This window comes from Podarcis bocagei (genome assembly GCF_964188305.1).
Source record: "Podarcis bocagei genome assembly, chromosome: 8".
NCBI lineage: Eukaryota > Metazoa > Chordata > Lepidosauria > Squamata > Lacertidae > Podarcis > Podarcis bocagei.
Window position 1 is genome coordinate 3,221,410 of NC_138133.1, and position 18,850 is coordinate 3,240,259.

The 18,850-nt window shown below is 43.1% G+C and overlaps 1 protein-coding gene across 6 annotated transcripts in view; it reads right to left on the reverse strand.

Annotated features, from left to right (window-relative positions):
- Positions 1–18,850, reverse strand: part of RIN2 (Ras and Rab interactor 2) — a 77,357-nt gene that overhangs the window by 15,938 nt on the left and 42,569 nt on the right. For all 6 annotated transcript variants that reach the window (XM_081205973.1, XM_081205969.1, XM_081205968.1 and 3 more), the window contains 2 exons: positions 18,656–18,747; positions 13,674–14,804 (listed from right to left, as the gene is read on the reverse strand). In XM_081205973.1, the coding sequence (XP_081062099.1) occupies positions 13,674–14,804; positions 18,656–18,747 (1,223 nt within the window). The remainder of the gene's footprint in view (positions 1–13,673; positions 14,805–18,655; positions 18,748–18,850) is intronic.

An 18,850-nucleotide genomic window follows, 5' to 3' on the forward strand; every position in this document is an offset into this window, starting at 1 on the left:
GGACATCCAGAAGTCTGAACAAGCAATAAGTAAATGTATGGACTGATGGTTCTGGGAACTGGAAAGAGATTTATTTTTTTTAACAGTCCCATTATAATCTTTGGCAAAGCTGTGGGCTTATTAGACCTTACTCCTTCCTTCTTTTCTTTTTTTTATCATGCTTGATTACTTCTGAGCAGCAAGATGTTAATGTCAGACAAGTAAAAAATAGTAGCTACTTTGCTATAGCCATGTTCAAATATATAAAAGGATGTCACATAGAGGAGGGAGAAAGGTTGTTTTCTGCTGCTCCAGAGAAGCGGACACGGAGCAATGGATCCAAACTACAAGAAAGAAGATTCCACCTAAACATTAGGAAGAACTTCCTGACAGTAAGAGCTGTTCGACAGTGGAATTTGCTGCCAAGGAGTGTGGTGGAGTCTCCTACTTTGGAGGTCTTTAAGCAGAGGCTTGACAACCATATGTCAGGAGTGCTCTGATGGTGTTTCCTGCTTGGCAGGGGGTTGGACTCGATGGCCCTTGTGGTCTCTTCCAACTCTATGATTCTATGATTCTATAAAATTCAACACATGTATGAGAAAAGTCACCCAAAAACTAAAGGTACACAGAAACATCTGTCAGCAGACCTTCCAATGATTTTGTTGGCAAATCTACCGTATTGACCTGAATATAAGCCTCACCTTCCCCCCAAATTCCGACCGTGAAAAGCTAAAGTGCGGTTTATATTCACGACCTTAAGGTATGCAGCCAGGAGTGCGGGGCAAACAGTGCCAGGAGCATGGCAAAGCGGTGCCCGCCCTGTGCATAGTCCCCCGTCCTCTCCCCCAAGGCCGGGAAAGGAGAGAGCAAGGAAGGGGAAAGGCCACCGGCAACGCAGCATGAGCCCCCCCCATATGTGTGGAATGTGAAACACATAGTACAACATTCCTAGAGTGGACATGCTAGGGAATGCTTTGTGTCACCCAGGAGATACAAAGCACCCACAAACTCATCATGTTTACTGGGAAGTCTCAAGTAGTATGTTTAGGTTTACAATCTCAAAGTATTTTTAATCACCACATACCTCTCTCCAATGTTATGACAGAAACTGACGAGGCAGATGAGAATAGTTGTCATAGATAATTTGCAATTATGTTGACCGACTTAATTAAAGCTGTCTTAGCCATTTGAAAGTGGAAAGAGGAAGTGCTTTGATAGAGTGAGCAGTTTCCTTGTGACTTCAGGAATGTCCATCTGCATCCTGTACTGAAACAGTCTTTTGCAATCTTTTAAGGTAGCACATTATTTTAATAAAACAAAAAATACTTGCATGATCTGCTACCATTAAAGGGACTCCTGTATTATAGACTCACAGAGCTGGGAGGGATTCTGAGGGTTATCTAACCCAACCTTCTGCAATGCAGGAATATCAGCTAAAACATCCCTGAGAGATGGCCATCCAACCTCTGCTTGAAAACCTCCAAGGGAAAAAAAAAAAAAAAAAAAGAAAACCTCCAAGGAAGGAGAACCCACCATTTCCTAAGCTCTTACTGTCAGAAAGGTCTTCCTGGTGTTTAGTCAGAATCCATTGACTCAGGTCCACAGCAGCAGAAAACAAGTTTGCTTCATCTTCCATGTGACAGCCCTTTAGATATTTGAAGATGGCTATCACATCTCCTCTCAGTCTCCTCTTAACCAGGCTAAACATACCTCAACCATTCCTTATAAGGCTTGGTTTCCAGACCCTGGTTCATCCTGGCCAGCCTCATCCGCACACATTCTAGCTTGTCATTATCCTTCTTAAACTATGTCACCCAGAACTGGACACAGGACTCCAGGTGTGATGTGGCCAATGCACAATAGAGCAGGACAATAGATCAGATGTTGATGCAGCCTAGAAGAGCATTAGCTTATTGTGCAGCTGCATCACATTCTTGACTCTTATGAAGTTTGTGGTCTACTAGGACCCCTAAATCATTTACACATGTTCTACTGGCAAGCCAGGTGTTCCCCATCTTATATTTGTGCATCTGGTTCTTCCTGCCTAAGTGAAATTCATGTTGTTAGTTTGGCCCCAGTTCTCCAATACGTTAAGGTCAATGCCAAGTGGCATTGGCTGCTCCTCCCAGTTTTGTATCATTTGCAAATTTGCTGAGCATCCCCTTGATTCCTTCATCCAAACCATTTATAGACATTGAACAATAACAGGCCCAGGACAGAACCCTGTGGCACCTACCTTGTCACTTTTCTCCAAGAAGATGAGGATCTATTAGTGAGCACACTTTGGATTCTATCAGGCAAACGGCTACAAATCCACCTAACAGTTACCTTGTCCAGTGCACATTCTACCAACTTCTCCACAAGAATATCATAGGGGACTATGTCAAAAACCTTACTGAAATCTGGATGCACTTCATCCATAGCATTTATCTGATTCATCAAGCTTGCAACTCTATCAACAAGAAAAAAGAAAAGAGATTCATCTGGTGCTCACAGAACAACCATTTAATTATTTGCTGCAGGATTCATGTTTTATTTTGGGATTTTGTTTTTATTATTTTCTCTCTCTCTTTCCGTTACATATTGGAAATCAAAAAAACTATTTTTAAAAATACACTACGTCCACTGATCCACCAAGTTTGTAACTCTATCAAAAAAAGAAATGAGATTCGTCTGGCATGACCCATGCAGGGTCTTCGTAATCACAGTGCTTTACAAAATCAAAAACAAAATACTAAAGCATTCTACACACACTCTTGACACTCAATTGTCAACATCTGCCGCAGTGGATTTCCCACCTAGAACCTTATTCAAATGCACTATACCCTGCTTGGTTTCCCCACCTATTGGATAGGATGTTTTAATGTATTTTCCCCCTTCTACACTGCCTTGGTTTTAATGTATGTATGTGGGATCGTTTTGTTTGTTTGGTTATAAGTCACTTTGGATTGCAACTTACAAATTAAATCAATAAAAAAAATAATGATCAAAAAACATTTCAGTTTTAGTGGAGCAATGGAGACAAGTTTTTCCTACTGTCTGGGGACAGGCAATTTGTGGTAATATCACAAATTTTATGGTCTATTTTTAGTACAGTGGTACCTCAGGTTACATACGCTTCAGGTTACATACGCTTCAGGTTACAGACTCCGCTAACCCAGAAATAGTGCCTCAGGTTAAGAACTTTGCTTCAGGATAAGAACAGAAATCATGCTCCGGCGGTGCGGCAGCAGCAGGAGGCCCCATTAGCTAAAGTGGTAAAAAGGTAAAGGTACCCCTTGCCCGTACGGTCCAGTCTTGACAGACTCTAGGGTTGTGCGCTCATCTCACTCTATAGGCTGTCCGCAGACACTTCCGGGTCACGTGGCCAGCGTGACAAGCTGCATCTGGCGAGCCAGCGCAGCACACGGAAACACCGTTTACCTTCCCGCCAGTAAGCGGTCCCTATTTATCTACTTGCACCCGGAGGTGCTTTCGAACTGCTAGGTGGGCAGGCGCTGGGACTGAACGATGGGAGCGCACCCCGCCGCGGGGATTCGAACCGCCGACCTTTCGATCGGCAAGTCCTAGGCGCTGAGGCTTTAACCCACAGCACCACCCGCGTCCCTAAAGTGGTACCTCAGGTTAAAAACAGTTTCAGGTTAAGAACGGACCTCCAGAACGAATTAAGTACTTAACCCAAGGTACCACTGTATATCCAAAATCCTTTGCTTTTAAGGGGCCACCCCACATTTTCTTCAAAAACTTGTTTTGCACAGTTAACTACCATAGTTATCAAAATTTCCAAAACCAGGGGGTTCATGGTTTGGCTTTTGAAAAACTGGGGGTCCTCAGTAATTAGCTAATTGGGAACCACTGGTCTAAATTGCTGAGCTTCTTGGGTTTGCCGATCAGAAGGTTGGCGGTTCGAATCCGCCCGACGGGGTAAGCTCCTGTTGCTCTGTCCCAGTTTCTGCCAACCTAGCAGTTTGAAAGCATACCAATACAAACAGATAAATAGGTACTGCTGTGGTGGGAAGGTAAATGGCATTTCTGTGTGCTCTGGCACTTGTCTCTGTGTCCCATTACGCCTGAAGTGGTTTAGTCCTGCTAGCCACATGAACCGGAAAGCTGTCTGCGGACAAACGCCAGCTCCTTCAACCTGAAAAGCAAGATCAGCACCGCACCTCATAATCGCCTTGGACTGAACTTAACTGGACAAGAGCCCATTATCTAAGTGCTTCTTAACCAACCAGTTAAGTTCTACTTAATGGTTCTTCTTTAGAACAGCAGCCATTATTTTAGAAGATCAAGGAAGTCTAAAGTATGGGTGTTTTCATTCATTTTTGGCGATTTGTACACATTATTGTCAACTGCCAAATTACATGTCCTCATTGGGCATGCTGTAGGCTGTGAGGAAGAAGCCATAACTCCTTTGTAGGGAACAGTTTCAGGATGGGGAGGCAACAGACCTCTAACAACACTGGATAGTATAGACTGAGGGGTGGGAATCAAAGTCAGGGTTGGGGCTGGAGCAGCTAGTGTCATGAAGGCATCTATATGATGCTAGGTCACACCCTTTTTAATAAAGAAACTTAGTATAAGCCACACTTTAACAAAAGGGAGCAGGTAGGCAATCATGACTAGATTGTTACCGACAAAGAGCAATTGATTTAAGAGGGAAGGTCAAGTTTTCTTCCACAAATATACAATGAGAACAGAGTGCTTTTAGCTCTTCCAGGAATGAATTCTCTTAGACTGCCATGCCAGAAATATATCACTACATTGATAAAATATATAAATAGAGCAGCCTGAGTTTACCTCAGCAATGAAAATAGATGAAAAGTAACTTTGGGCAGTTGATCTTCACAATACCTAAAGCAGACGTATTAGAAAGATGCAGAAAACAGGTTCTGCCCCCACCTGCCCCGAAAACCTGACTTAGCTACTCCTAGCCTTTTATCTTTTATTTCAACTCCACACTTGGTTATACTGTCAGCTGCCAGCATGGAAACAGCCATAGGACGCCTGTTGGGGTGGGAGAAGAAGATGCCAGCAATGGTGGAGATCACCATTAATTTCCCAACTGGGGAAAGCTGTTACTCACTCTGGTAAGCAGCTATCCCAGAGTCTGCTTGAACGGCTGTTAAAGAACAGCCATTGAAGGTTGGTTCCTAAAAGCTATTACGGCCAGACCCACCTGACAATAATACCACATGAGGGACTGTCTGGTGTGCAAAAATTCAAAAGGACACCACTGCTGCAACATAAAGGTAAAGGGACCCCTGACCATTAGGTCCAGTCGTGGCCGACTCTGGGGTTGCGGTGCTCATCTCGCTTTATTGGCTGAGGGAGAAGGCGTACAGCTTCCGGTTCATGTGGCCACCATGACTAAGTCGCTTCTGGCGAAGCAGAGCAGCACATGGAAACACCGTTTGCCTTCCCGCTGGAGAGGTATCTATTTATCTACTTGCACTTTGATGTGCTTTCAAACTGCTAGGTTGGCAGGAGCAGGGACCGAGCAACGGGAGCTCACCCTGTCGCAGGGATTCGAACCACCGACCTTCTGATTGGCAAGTCCTAGGCTCTGTGGTTTAACCCACAGCGCCACCCGCGCCATACAAAGCTGCTATTTGCTAGAAAGCCAATCAGATAGTTTTGTTTTCTTTAAAAGGGGGCATGTTCTTTTATCTGTCATGCAATGTGATGCATGCACTGTGCAGCACTGAGGACCCACTAGCATTGCTGCCAAGTCACCAGGCCCCATAGAGCAGGATGTGCTGTTACCAAAAGGAAGTGAAAACACTGCATCCCCACGATTGCTTGGGTACATGCATAGTGCACCTATTGGTTCACTGAGCAAGTATGATGGGAAGCAGCAGTGTATGCCTGCCACAGGCAGCATGTAGGCAAGAGTTTGGGCAGAATGGAGGGAGTAGGTGAGCAGGATGAAGATCGCTTGCAAGAAATCCCAGTACACAGTTTCAGGTATCTGAAGTGGTCTGCAGAATAGCACATGCAAACTCTGAAGTGGGTGAAAAGAGTTGGGAAAGCAACTTATTCTACAAGACATCTCCCTCTCCTCAACTTCAAGCATGCAAGGCTTTAGTTGTGTACATATGTATGTGCACGCATCAGCTAATTCACACTGAGATGATAAATGTGTACTTGGTTGCATTGCTTCAGACAGTTGATGGAGCTGATATGATCTGACTGCTCCTTCTTGTGAAAAGTAGTAATAATAATAAAAATTAAAATCCCTGCATATAAAACAAACTATTAAGTCAGGGAAAAGCGTAGCCTTCATTTAAGCTGACTGAGGCTTGTGGTCCACGGAGACGGAAATGAGGTCAGGCTTTTGGCAGCCTTAAAATACCCCAAGGAAATATTGGAGGCTCTGTGTATTGCGCACTTTGGGAAGACATTGAGATCTGATAACATGTGAATGGTTCAGAATCTGGAGCATTTTGTGCTTCTGCGCTTTCTAAATATTTCAGCAATAATGTTAGTCTAATTTAGATGAAGGAACTGGGAGAACAGCTGAAAGGTATGTCTGGGTGATATATTGATACATTGTCCAAAACTGGTTTCAAGACCACATTGTGATAACCCTCTCAAAATAAATGAGCTGGCAATATATTGCGACTCATGTGTTTGTGCGCGCGCTATGCAAAAATAATGATACTGGAAAACACCAGGACGTCAGCTGGAGTTTCTGCGTCTTCCTGGGTTGAATGAGCAGGCGCTCTTTCCTCCCTTCTCTCTCCTTGTGTGCATGCGTGTGCCTGAAAGCAGTCAAAGAAAGCATGGTTTTGTGAAGCTAACTGATGCTGAAGTTTAAGGAAGCACCCCCCCCCCCGCCGCTCTGGCTGACGTGAGCCAGCATGGGCAGTGGCGTAGCGTGGAGGGTGCAGGGGGGGCCGGCCGCACCGGGCGCAACATCTGGGGGTTAGGGTTAGAGGGCGCAAATCCATGGGTTAGGGGGCGCAAATTACTTGCCTTGCCCCGGGTGCTGACAACCCACGCTACGCCACTGAGCATGGGGGCTTGCTCAGCTGTAGGACTGGGAGTTGTATCTCGGCTGCCGCTTCCTCCTCACCTTACTTCCTCCTTATTTCAGACATTGTGATTTATCAGTACTGTATATCATGATATGCAGCTGGTGATATATCACAATGTTGAAAGCCAGACATCGCCCAGCCCTACTGCAGGGGCTCTACAGGGTTTCAGACATAGGTCCCTCTCAGCCCTACCTTGGAAAATGAACCCGGAGCCATTTGTATGCATGGTATGTGCTCTCTCTCTGAACTATGGTCCTTCCCAAGTCCCTCATAGTAAATGAAGAAAAATAATGTGAAAACAGCCTGAAAGCAGAGTAAAGAGCTGTTCATAACATAATATTTTATCAGACCGGCTCCCCATCACTGCACTCTGCTAGCAGCTCTCTATGCCAGGCAGTAACATCTTGCCGTAAAGGTCAGCTAACCGCAATCCACTGTTGAGTTAATTATTTTAGAAGCAACTGAGGTGAACATTTCATAAAAGACTATGGTGTGGTGATGGGGAGAAATAGGAAAACTTTTTATGTTTAAGTAAGACCTCTGGGTATAGGGAGGTATATAAACTCAATAAATAATAAGAATAATAATAATACTCAGATATGTAGTTATGTATATTAATTTCAAAATAGTTCAGTTTAGCTATATTTCATACATATTTCATATATTTCACATCTCTATTTGTTTGATTTCACTGGTATTTTCTTATGAATATTTTATACTGTTCTATTTAATCAGCTGATTAAGCGATATACCACCTTGGTTTAATAAAAAAAGGGGTTGTATCCATAACTGCATGGGCAGCACTCCACTTGCAAAGCAAGGTTTCTCCTTCCTCACCTCCCCACCCCGCATTCTGCTCCGAGGGTCCCCCAACTCTCTGGAGCAGAATTTGAGGGTGCAGGCAGAGCCCGCAGGGGAGATGAGGGGGAAGCTCTGCTGCGCACTTAGAAATCTGTAGCGGTGCTGGAGACAACCCAAGGTGTTTATTCATTTCCCTGATGGATTTGTACCATCAGAATGAGGCAAAAGCTACATCTCTAGACATGGCGCGGTTGAAAATAATGTAAAAGGCTGAAACACATTTTTTGGACTTTGTTTGGAAATCAAACCATCTGGCTCATCTCAAAGCCAGCTCTGAGGTAATATTTGTGTTTCCTGGAGAGATTCTTGGTGACTGTATATATGTGAAGAAAGGGCTGGCAACTGACTGAAGTGTTTTTAGACAGTTAAAACATCATTTTAAAAGCAATGGTTATATCTTAAACAGCTGTATTACTAAAACAATTTGCAGTAAAATAATACAATATGAAACTCCATTTCTGCTTGAAACATTCATTTAATTTAAGCTGACCTACTTTTCTACTCTGCCATTTTAGCTGGTACTCTGCTGGGCACCAAATTTCAATTACACTAGTTTGTTAACGTTTGAAGAAGCCAGGAATTATTATCCTGTTTTGTTTTATTTATTTATTTCCAAATGTATAAACTGCTCTACATTCAAAAAATACCTGAGCGGTGTACAAAACTAGAACAAAAAACCATAAAACATTGTTGAAAACAGGAAACTAATGATAATTGAAAGTTGCAGGGATAAAATGGCCTAATTCGGGAAGGCTTTATAATAAAGAAAAGTTTTCAACCAAACCTTGCTGAAAGACAGTATGACAATACGTCATCATACACTCACTTTACTTGGCACAGGAGAAGGCAAAGAAACAATTAAGGGCTTACTCTCCACACTATCTACAAAAGCAGCACAGCCAAAATCACCAGCCATATCTGCACAAAGTAGGCCTTCAACACCAGCATTAAGTGGCTGCTGGAATGAGGACTCATGCTCACATTAGCACCTTGCATTCTCTGAAAAGTTTTATTCCAGGCTGAAAGCAGGCTTCCACTGCAACTCCCGCCATTTGTGTGTGGATTAGGCACAGGAGCAGTGCAAGCTGGAGTAAGGTAAAGATAAAGGGACCCCTGACTATTAGGTCCAGTCGTGGCCGACTCTGGGTTTGCGGCGCTCATCTCACTTTATTGGCCAAGGGAGCCGGCGTATAGCTTCCAGGTCATGTGGCCAGCATGACTAAGCCACTTCTGGTGAACCAGAGCAGCGCACGGAAACGCCGTTTACCTTCCCACTGGAGTGGTACCTATTTATCTACTTGCACTCTGATGTGCTTTCGAACTGCTAGGCTGGCAGGAGCACGGAGTAGCTAGTGGGATATGTCAGAATGGAGGAGTGAAATTGATACTCGATCCATAACCACACCTGGATGGATGTGCACAGTGGAATTATGCAAAAACTTCTGGCTCTCCAGATATTGTCTGAAAAATAATGACTGGTGCAGTATAGGGGCTTAGAGTAGGGACATCTCAAGTTGGCTATGCACCCTGCAATTTTAGATCTGAAGATATGAGGGTAAGAGCAGCATGTTCAAAAAGACCTTTTCAAGCATGGAGGAGCTGACTATTAGCCACACTCACAAGCCTGAGTTGGAGTTCAACAACATCTAAAGGACCATAGGTTCACCACCCCTGGTCAAGAGTGCCCTTCCTACAATATAACATAGGGATTTGGGAAGAGGGGTCCCAAAGAAATTTATTGCTCAGTAAAGACTTATTTGAATTCTTCATAAGTAATTTTTTTATAAGCAATTGTAAAGGAACTTGCTGCTCCATAATGGCAACTGGTTAATGTGGCTTGACATCAGACAAACTGATGGGCCGATCAAGGGCTATGATGTTCCCAAGTTCCCAAGTATGTGTATGGCAACTGCTTTAGATAGTAAATGGCAAGAGTGGCTGGCTGCTTTCGAGTCCAGTTTGTGGGCTTCACGGGGTCACCTGGTTGGCCATTACTGGGACTGGACGCGAAACTAAAGTTTATGTGAAGTAGATGGTACACTAAAAAAAACCCCAAGCTGTGTCAAGTATTAAAGTATTACTACTATTAGGCTCCTCATTCTTTGTCCAAACATTAAACAACAGACATCTAGTTAAAACCTTTCGATTTTGTCTCACCCTAAAATCTTTTCCTGCATTACTAGGGAACAGGTATTTTGAGGTTATTTAAAGCAAGCTTAGTACTGAAGGCATCACAACACCAGAAGCAAAGTTGGAACAAATAAGAAAATGAAATACCACAGTTTAACCTGTAAATAAATGCATGCAATTGTTTTTCTAGCTTTGACTTTTATTTTTGTGCCCAAGGTAAGATTGAAATGGTGAAATAAATGGAGGAGAAAATGTATTAGCCTGGTGTTTGTCCTACTGTCTGTTTGGAATGACTCAATCCATCCGCCACATAAGCTCTGTGCTTAAATCAGCAAGATCTGATGCCTCTGCTCTGTTGTGGTTACTTGCAAATCTGAAGACTGGTGAAGGCAGCAAAACTGCTCCAAAACTTGCCACTCTGCATAATGAGAGATTGCTCACAGGCCCTCAGTTGCTCAACTAAACTCACCCAAGCTAAAGCACAATGATCCTCCACATACATAGTCATTAGCATATGAAAAAGTTGTCATTTTAACAATCCACCAAAACCAACATAGTTTAAACCAAGCCCTTGCGGGAAGCAGCAAAAGTCCAAACAAACGCAAGAAAAAACTGATATTTCTTTGTGAATTGTAAAAAGAGCATGCTGCTAAAAAGCAAGGTTAAAAGTTTTAGAGCACTGCAAAATCTTTGATATACAGTATAGTATCATAGAAAGCCACTAGACTATCTTGAGTTTCGGGAGAAAAAATAATCACAGGATGTTGTTTCATTGGCAACATATCCCCTTTACACTAGATCTACAATGAGTCATACTTATGGAAATAGCTACTCGATTCAGGGCATGCCAAAGTTTCAGTACAAAAACACTTAACTACTTTCTTTGGGAATGGTTATCAGCTAGCACTGAATACAAATTCCTATGCTGGATACCCAACAGCATATGAGAACACCAAGTCAATGGGGAGGAAAGCAGTTCGATGAAATGAGCTCACATGGAAAGTATTTTGCCTGAGGGAGGTACATCAGGAAAATAGCTTTCAGTGTTCTTGTTTTGGTTGTTTAAATACCTATAACACCGAAGGCACATAAAGAGGGGCAGAAACAATACCTTAAGGAACTAACCTGCATTTTCATACCACATCCCCTCTGTCTTTCTAAAATGCTTATATATGCAACACAGAGCAAACAGGATCTGAGGAAACCCTCTTCTCTCTTCCGTATGAATCTTAGACTTGCATAAGAAATGGTCCCGTTTAAGTTCTGGAACTGAGCTCCAGGTGCCCTTGACAAGAAGAAAGTGAGGGGAGAGCCTTTTTTTCAGTGATGGCACCCAATCTGTAGAATACCATTCCCCCACAAGTAAAAGAGGCCCAAATCCTTTTACCATTCAGGAGACAAAATTAAAACCATTAAATACTTTGGTGAACAAATAGCTTACGCTTTGGAATTTTATGGTATTGCTTAAATTTTCCTCTGCTTCTGCTTTAAGTCTTTCTAGAAGATCTTAATTATTTATTGTTCTGCTGCTTTTACTGACTTGTTGATTTCTGTGCACTGCTGGAAAAAATTAAATAGAAAAGCAGTTGGATGGGCAGTGTATAAGTAAATGGTGGTGGTTAAGAAATATTTTAAAGAATTGCCCGATAATAAATGTTGGAAATGTAAAGAAACGGAAGGTACATTCTTTCACCTTTGGTGGACATGCCCAAGGATTAAGGCTTTCTGGGAGATGATCTATAACGAAATGAAAAAGGTATATAAATATACCTTCCTGAAGAAACCAGAGGCCTTTCTCCTGGGCATGGTCAGTCAATTGGTGCCAAAGGACAGAACTTTCTTTATGTATGCCACAACAGCAGCAAGAATACTTATTGCAAAGTATTGGAAGACACAAGATCTACCCACTCTGGAAGAATGGCAGATGAAGGTGATGGACTATATGGAACTGGCGGAAATGACTGGCAGAATCCGAGACCAGGGAGAAGAGTCGGGTGAAAGAAGATTGGAAAAAATTTAAAGACTATTTACAGAAATACTTGAATTAATGAATGTTAGAATGATGTCAGAATGAAGTTAAGTGGTTTTAGCAGTAATGTTATAAAGGTGTATGTAAAAATGGATTGTTAACAGGTGAAAATCCAAAGTTATAATATATTAAGTTAAAGGATTAAGACAAAAACAAAGAGGGAAAGGAATTGCTGAATTAACTAACAGAACTGGAATACAAAAAAGGGAGGTGTGAGGAGGTCAGGGAAGCAAGGAAATGAAATGTAAGGCATGGAAAGATTGATGTGTTTTTTAAGTGTTTTTTATCTTTTTTCTGTATTTTGTATTTTTTTCCTTTTTCTTTCTTTTTCTTCCCCCCCCCCTTTTTATTTATGTAATCTTTTTTTTGAAACTTTAATAAATATCATTAAAAAAGAAGAAGAAATATTTTAAAGAAATAAATAATAATGTGTTGCTGTCCTGCAGTACAAAAGCAAGAACATAAGATGCTACATGGAAAACGGAAAGATATTAAGTATCTGTGTTTAGAAGATGCTTGATTTTAAGTGACTGTAAATAAGCCATGCAACCTCATCTCACACCATGTTTACAGACACATAGGGTTGCAACTGTGCAGCACAATACTGTATTCACTTGGAGATAACTCCTACTGTGTTCAGTGGGGCTTGCTTCCAGGTATTTTTCGCTCTATAACGCGCACGCGACCATAACACGCACGTAGTTTTTAGAGGAGGAAAATCCGTAGGCATGCCACCCGTACGCATTCCCTTAACACGCACAGACATTTCCCCTTACTTTCTAGGAGGAAAAAAGTGAGTGTTATGGTGCAAAAAATACGGTAAGTGTGCACAGGACTGCAGTCTTAATCCTTTAAGATCAAACGTCAGCTTTGAGTATATTGTATTTCTTTCTGGAAAAAAGCATGTGCAAATGCATTGCTCTATTTTTCCCTCTGTGCCCCTGCCAAGTCTAGATTGCAAGTCTCTTGGGGCAGGGTCCTAACTTTTACTTAGGCTACCTTGTAAAACTGATGGTGTTGTATTGAATAAATCATGTATTTCATGAAGTGTTTTTCTTCTAGAAGAAAAGGTGCCGGGACTTGCCATGAAGTTGTGACAGTAAGTGTCACATTTTTAACCAGTGCTTTTCTTCGGGGGCGGGGGGGGGGGGCGGATGGTGCCGGTACTGCATAATAATGATAACAATAACAATAATTTTATTATTTCTACCCCACCCATCTGGCTGGGTTTCCCCAGCCACTCTGGGTGACTTACAGCTTATATAAAAACATAATAAAACACCAAACATTAAAAGCTTCCCGAAAAAGGGCTGCCTTCAGATGTCTTCTAAAAGTTGTGTAGTTCTTTATATCCTTGACACCTGAAGGCAAGGCATTCCACAGAGAGGGCACCACTACTGAGAAGGCCCTCTACCTGCTTCACTTGAGTACCCCCAGAAAGAAAGCACTCGTTTCATGCAGGCTTTGTTTTGTTTTGAAGTATACGGGATTTTAACTAGGAGAAGCAACTGGAACTCTGAGCATTAACAGAAGACCTGGCCCTTTCCAACAAGTATGGAAACTGCAACTACAAGGACAGCACGTTTTCACTTTTGACAGGTGAGGAGAGGCAAACAGACCAGACACTTGCTTACCTATTTGGTCTTCTGGAATCAGGGACTCAATTGGAGGATCCAGTTCAGAGCTCTGAGACAAGTAGCTCTTGACTTGGGTCATAAACTGCCGAATAGTCTGAAGCATGTCTGTGCTGGAAACATGGCACTCCTTGTTCTCCTGCAGGAAGCTTACGTAATCCTGAACCAGGCACCCAAAATAGGTGCGCTTATCTCGAGACATCTCTGCTATTTTCTTGATCATCCTCTTCTCTGGGGTCATGAAGGAGCTGAAAACTCCGCTCACTTTCCGCAGCTGGGATTTAACAATTTTGGGAAGCACAAAGGAGCTAGTCCTTTTTTTTTTAGGCTTCAAGGGTGGTGCCATGCTCTCCTGGTCGCTTTCCCCCTCATACTCTTCCAGGCTGCTGTTAGTATCCCCATCGTAGGGAAAGAGCGGCATACTCCGATCAAAGTCAAGCGAGTCAGAGGAGGATGTGGAGAGGCTCATGTCGCTTAGTCTCTGTCTGCCTCCATTCCACTGTACTTGTGACTCAGAGTGTGCAGCTAAGCTCTTTTTGCTCTCTGCAAAGTTCTGCTGAGGCGGGGCTCCACCTGGAATGTGAGCAGCTTCTGAGCCATGCACTGAGTTATGGCTCGGTCTAATTACAGCCGAGCTTTTTGCACTGCTCTCTGCTTCTAAAGAGAGCGCCTTCTTCTTCAGGCGAGGAGGTGGGACAGGAGCAGGAGTCTTCTGCAGCAAATCCAAGTTCCAGTTTTTGTTGTGGTCAGCAGTTTCTGGCAGACTTGCCTGGTTTATATTCCTGGACAGCTGAGGGCTTGCAACAAGGCTATGAATAGAAGGTGGGGGTGGCCGAGGTGGAGGGGAACGAGCCCTCTCTGGGCAGTTCACATCTTGAGTTCTTGGGCACTGTCTTTTCAAATTTCCACTGACATCCTGGCTATGCACTTTCAAGAAGAGAGGATTAATAAAACACAAGGCTCCATTGGTCTGGCTGCATTCCAGCTCCGAAGGCGTTCTGGTTCTTATAGAATGAACTCCATTTATGAGGCAGAGCTGCTGGGAGCCTTTATATATGCTCTCTGAAGGCAGAGGCTTCTGGACGAGTGAAGGATTTTGCAGTCTGTTGTTAGCTGGAGAACTCCAAAAATCTGAAAGTAATTATTTGGTTAGTGTAAGAATGCCAATATTATATAGCAAGTGATCAGAACACTCTGCTCAACAACATTTGTGCTCAAGCGAATAGTTCTTTGAGTTTCTGTAAAGGGCAGACCCAAGACATTTTGGGCACTGAGGTGGGAAATCCAAATGGCACCTCCTTCTTCCCCCCTGTAACGCACATGTGCACACACAGCACAGATGACCTGGCAGCTCTCCTGTACAAGCCTCAGTTCACTTGAGCAGAGTCTCTGCAAAATAACTTTCTGCCAGTCCCTTGGTCAGACTTGTCTGTTTACCTCTTTGGCCCAAATCTGCTGCCAAAGTTTACCACCTGACTTCGCCTCATGGCAGACCTGCCTATGTTTCACAAAACTAAGTTTCTTAAAGTATATGGGGGGAGGGGGGCTTCTGAAGAAAGACCCCTAAGTGCTTGGGCTTGAATATAACATGGCAGGTTATCTTCGCTTATACCAATGATGGCAGCACTACTAAGAAGCAGCCTTCTACACAGACCTTCTCCTCTCTTGGTGAATTAATTCAGACATCACTCCAAAGCACTTCAAATGAGCAGGCAGCCCCTGGCTTAGAGATGCATGTCTGCTTTCATTTCTAGATGCAGGGGCCTCAAGAAGCAAAAAACAGCTGTGCCTATGGTTTGTCAGTTTAGACATCACACCAATTGATTTGCTTCCTTAATATGAATTGAGATTGTGGCTTTAAATTAAGCTGTGGGTTAAATTCCCAAACTTTCCTTTGATCTGTCTGTCCACAAAGAGCACATAAGGTGGGATGTTAAAGGATCTGCAATTAGCTCTCCCATAGATTTCCCCCGTCAAAAGTAAAAGCAGCCACAACAGCGCCCCCCCCCCCAGACAAGAGGTCTGGCCTTGGTGAAGGAAGCTCAATGCCATTTTCTAATCTGAATTATTTCTTTCTTTCCAAAGATGTCTGCCTCGGGGGGGGGGGGACATACAGAAACTTGCTTGGCACCTGTGATATGTTGATATCTCACAGGGCGAACAACATCTTGGGGTGTGCTTAGGTGCACATTCAAATTGCAAAAATAGCACAGCAACGGAAGGGTTATACTGCCTCCCTGCCATGTTGCAGTTCTATTCAGATCTTGCTACAGGGCTGATTTTACCCATTTTTGTGGGGGGAGGGGAACCCGCAAGAGAGCCAAACCATAAATTCTGCAGTCCCACCTCAGTCTGGCCACTAATCTCAAAAGAAATTTATTGTTACAAGTCAAGTCATACAACTTTTCCATCAAAGTTGCTTTGGAAATCCATCTTGCCCCAGAGGGATTTTGAACCTTTATATGGAAGACTCTTTTGAAAGGGCTCCACACATAACTGGAAAGAAACGGAATGAAGGCTATTTTCTTATCAATGCCTCAGCCTGGACCAATCATATCCTCCAATTGCCTTGTGAAGGTACACATGTGAGTGAGCCAAGATATATGAAAAAGGCATTAAAAGTGTACATATGCTGAATGAAACCGCATGTCTTAGTTACATAAACAGACCACATTCCTAGGTGTTGTAACTTACTCAAGTATTGGTCCAACTAAAATCCTGGGAGCTATACAAGATTTGCATCAGAGTTATAAATATCAACCTCTTTGGAAAATTATAATCTCTCTTTGGGAAGGGGCAATCGCTCTGTGGAAGAATGGCCAAGTTAAGGGTCCGGCATCAGGTAGCTGGGAAATATAATAATTCAGGCTGCCAGTCAGAGGGGATGCTGAGCTGGCAGTTTCAAAAGGAATCCCATATTTCAGTTTATGGCATTCAAAAATGGCTCCAATTTTCGGAGGGCTAAGCACATTAAGCACAATCCTGTGGAATAGGATAAATATCACACCTAGTTCCGTTTAGGGACGCGGGTGGCGCTGTGGGCTAAAGCCTCAGCGCCTAGGGCTTGCCGATCGAAAGGTCGGCGGTTCGAATCCCCGCGGCGGGGTGCGCTCCCGCTGCTCGGTCCCAGCGCCTGCCAACCTAGCAGTTCGAAAGCACCCCCGGGTGCAAGTAGATAAATAGGTACCGCTTACCAGCGGGAAGGTAAACGGCGTTCCGTGTGCTGCGCTGGCTCGCCAGATGCAGCTTTGTCACGCTGGCCACGTGACCCGGAAGTGTCTCCGGACAGCGCTGGCCCCCGGCCTATAGATGTGAGATGGGCGCACAAACCCCAGAGTCTGTCAAGACTGGCCCGTTCGGGCAGGGGTACCTTTACCTTTACCTTTAGTTCCGTTTATCCCTTTCCTCATAGTGGTCAACTATATGCCTTTGGGGAAACCCACAAGCAAGGCGTAAAAGCAGTAGCTTGCTCTCCTGCAAATGCCATCCAGAAACACAGAATCATTCTATTTAGGTCCAGGGGCTAATAGCAGGTGACAGTTCTACTTTCCATGAATTTATCTAAGCCCCTTAGCCATCACCACAAAAATTCCATCATACTGTATATATTGCACAGAGAACTCAATTTCTGTCTGACTTAGGAACATCAGTGCCACCAACTTTAGTATTATGAGGGATGGCGAAAAATCCTCTCACTTTTTATCCAAACCATGGATTATTTTATAAAACTCTTGTCATCCCTCATCCTACATGACTAAGTACATTGTGTGTGTCACTAATACTATGGCATATCATGTAATCATCTAGACGGCACCCTGTCTGTACATTTGGAATTGTGTTTACTCCCATTTACGGGTGATCTGGTCTACATGTTTTTATAGCCAAATTCTTGTTAGTGGAAGGCAGGGATTTCATCTCAGCTTTCCAGCAAACAACAAATTCCACTTTTCACCTAAAAACAGAGAGAAACAATTTTCCCTTAATCAGCCAATGATCATGACTAAGTCTCCTCAATCAATCATCAATGGAATGTATTTCTTTATGCTTAAATATTTTTCACATCATATAAATTTAAACATAATCACTTTGTTTCTGTAGAATGACCTCCACACTGAGGTGTGTCTCACCCCAACTTTTCATTGTTGGGTAAAAACTCAATGCTTCCCCCAGCCTTTCATTTTTATTATGTTTTTAATTGTGCTACATATTAGAACTATTTTAACATTTTGTTTATTTATTATGTATTATTTTTTGTTAACCATCCTGTGACCATTTCTGGTATAGTGCAGCATAGAAATCACTTAATAAAATTAAAAAAATCACTCAGAATCATATCCTCCCTAATTTCCCCAATTCCTCTTGCCTTACTTTTCTCTTTCTCATATCACCCTCTTTTTAAAAGGGGATTTCCTTCTCCATTTGCAGCGTTTGTTTAGTAACTCAACAGGAATGAAACATAAAAATAAGTCTGTGGAGCTGGCTCCTGTCCAGACTAGAGCTATTTCTTGAGGGAGCCTTCTATGATGATTTTGAGTCATGGGGAGACGGAAGGTGAGACAGACAGACAGGGGCAGCCTCCCTTGGAGGAAGGACAGGCACCACATGAGAAACAGACCAAACCAAATAGTGGCATGCTAGAGCTCAGAATATCAGCCAGGGGAAGATAAATTTATTACTCACTGCATGCTGGCTTGAGGTCCACTTATTGCTAGGAAAGAGCAGCATAGTGGTCAAAGGATATAGGTTAGCATCTGGAGGATCTTGGGCAAAACCCAACCTCTTGAGGTATAGTCACCAGACTTCCAACCAAGAGCACTGCCAATGTCCCTTTAAAGCTGTCCCAGCTTGCAAACCTATGCAGTAACTGGTTGTCTTCATGTTGATGGAATGTTACAGAAGACTGCTGAAAAGAATCTGCTTTTGCTTTTGAACACTCTCTGCTTGGTGGAGCAAAATTCACTTAAATCAACAGACATACTTACTCAGTCCTAGCTGAGCCACCTGTTCAAGATCTGCCTCTGTTGCTGCTGTTGCAATAGCATGAGGCAACTTCAAGGTGAACGGCAAGACATCCCTGATTTGGAGATAAAAAATTGTAGTGTTAGCTAGCTTCATACTTTGGGGTCTCTCTTGTTATACATGCAGTGATCCCAGATAAGTAGATTTCCTTTAGTAGA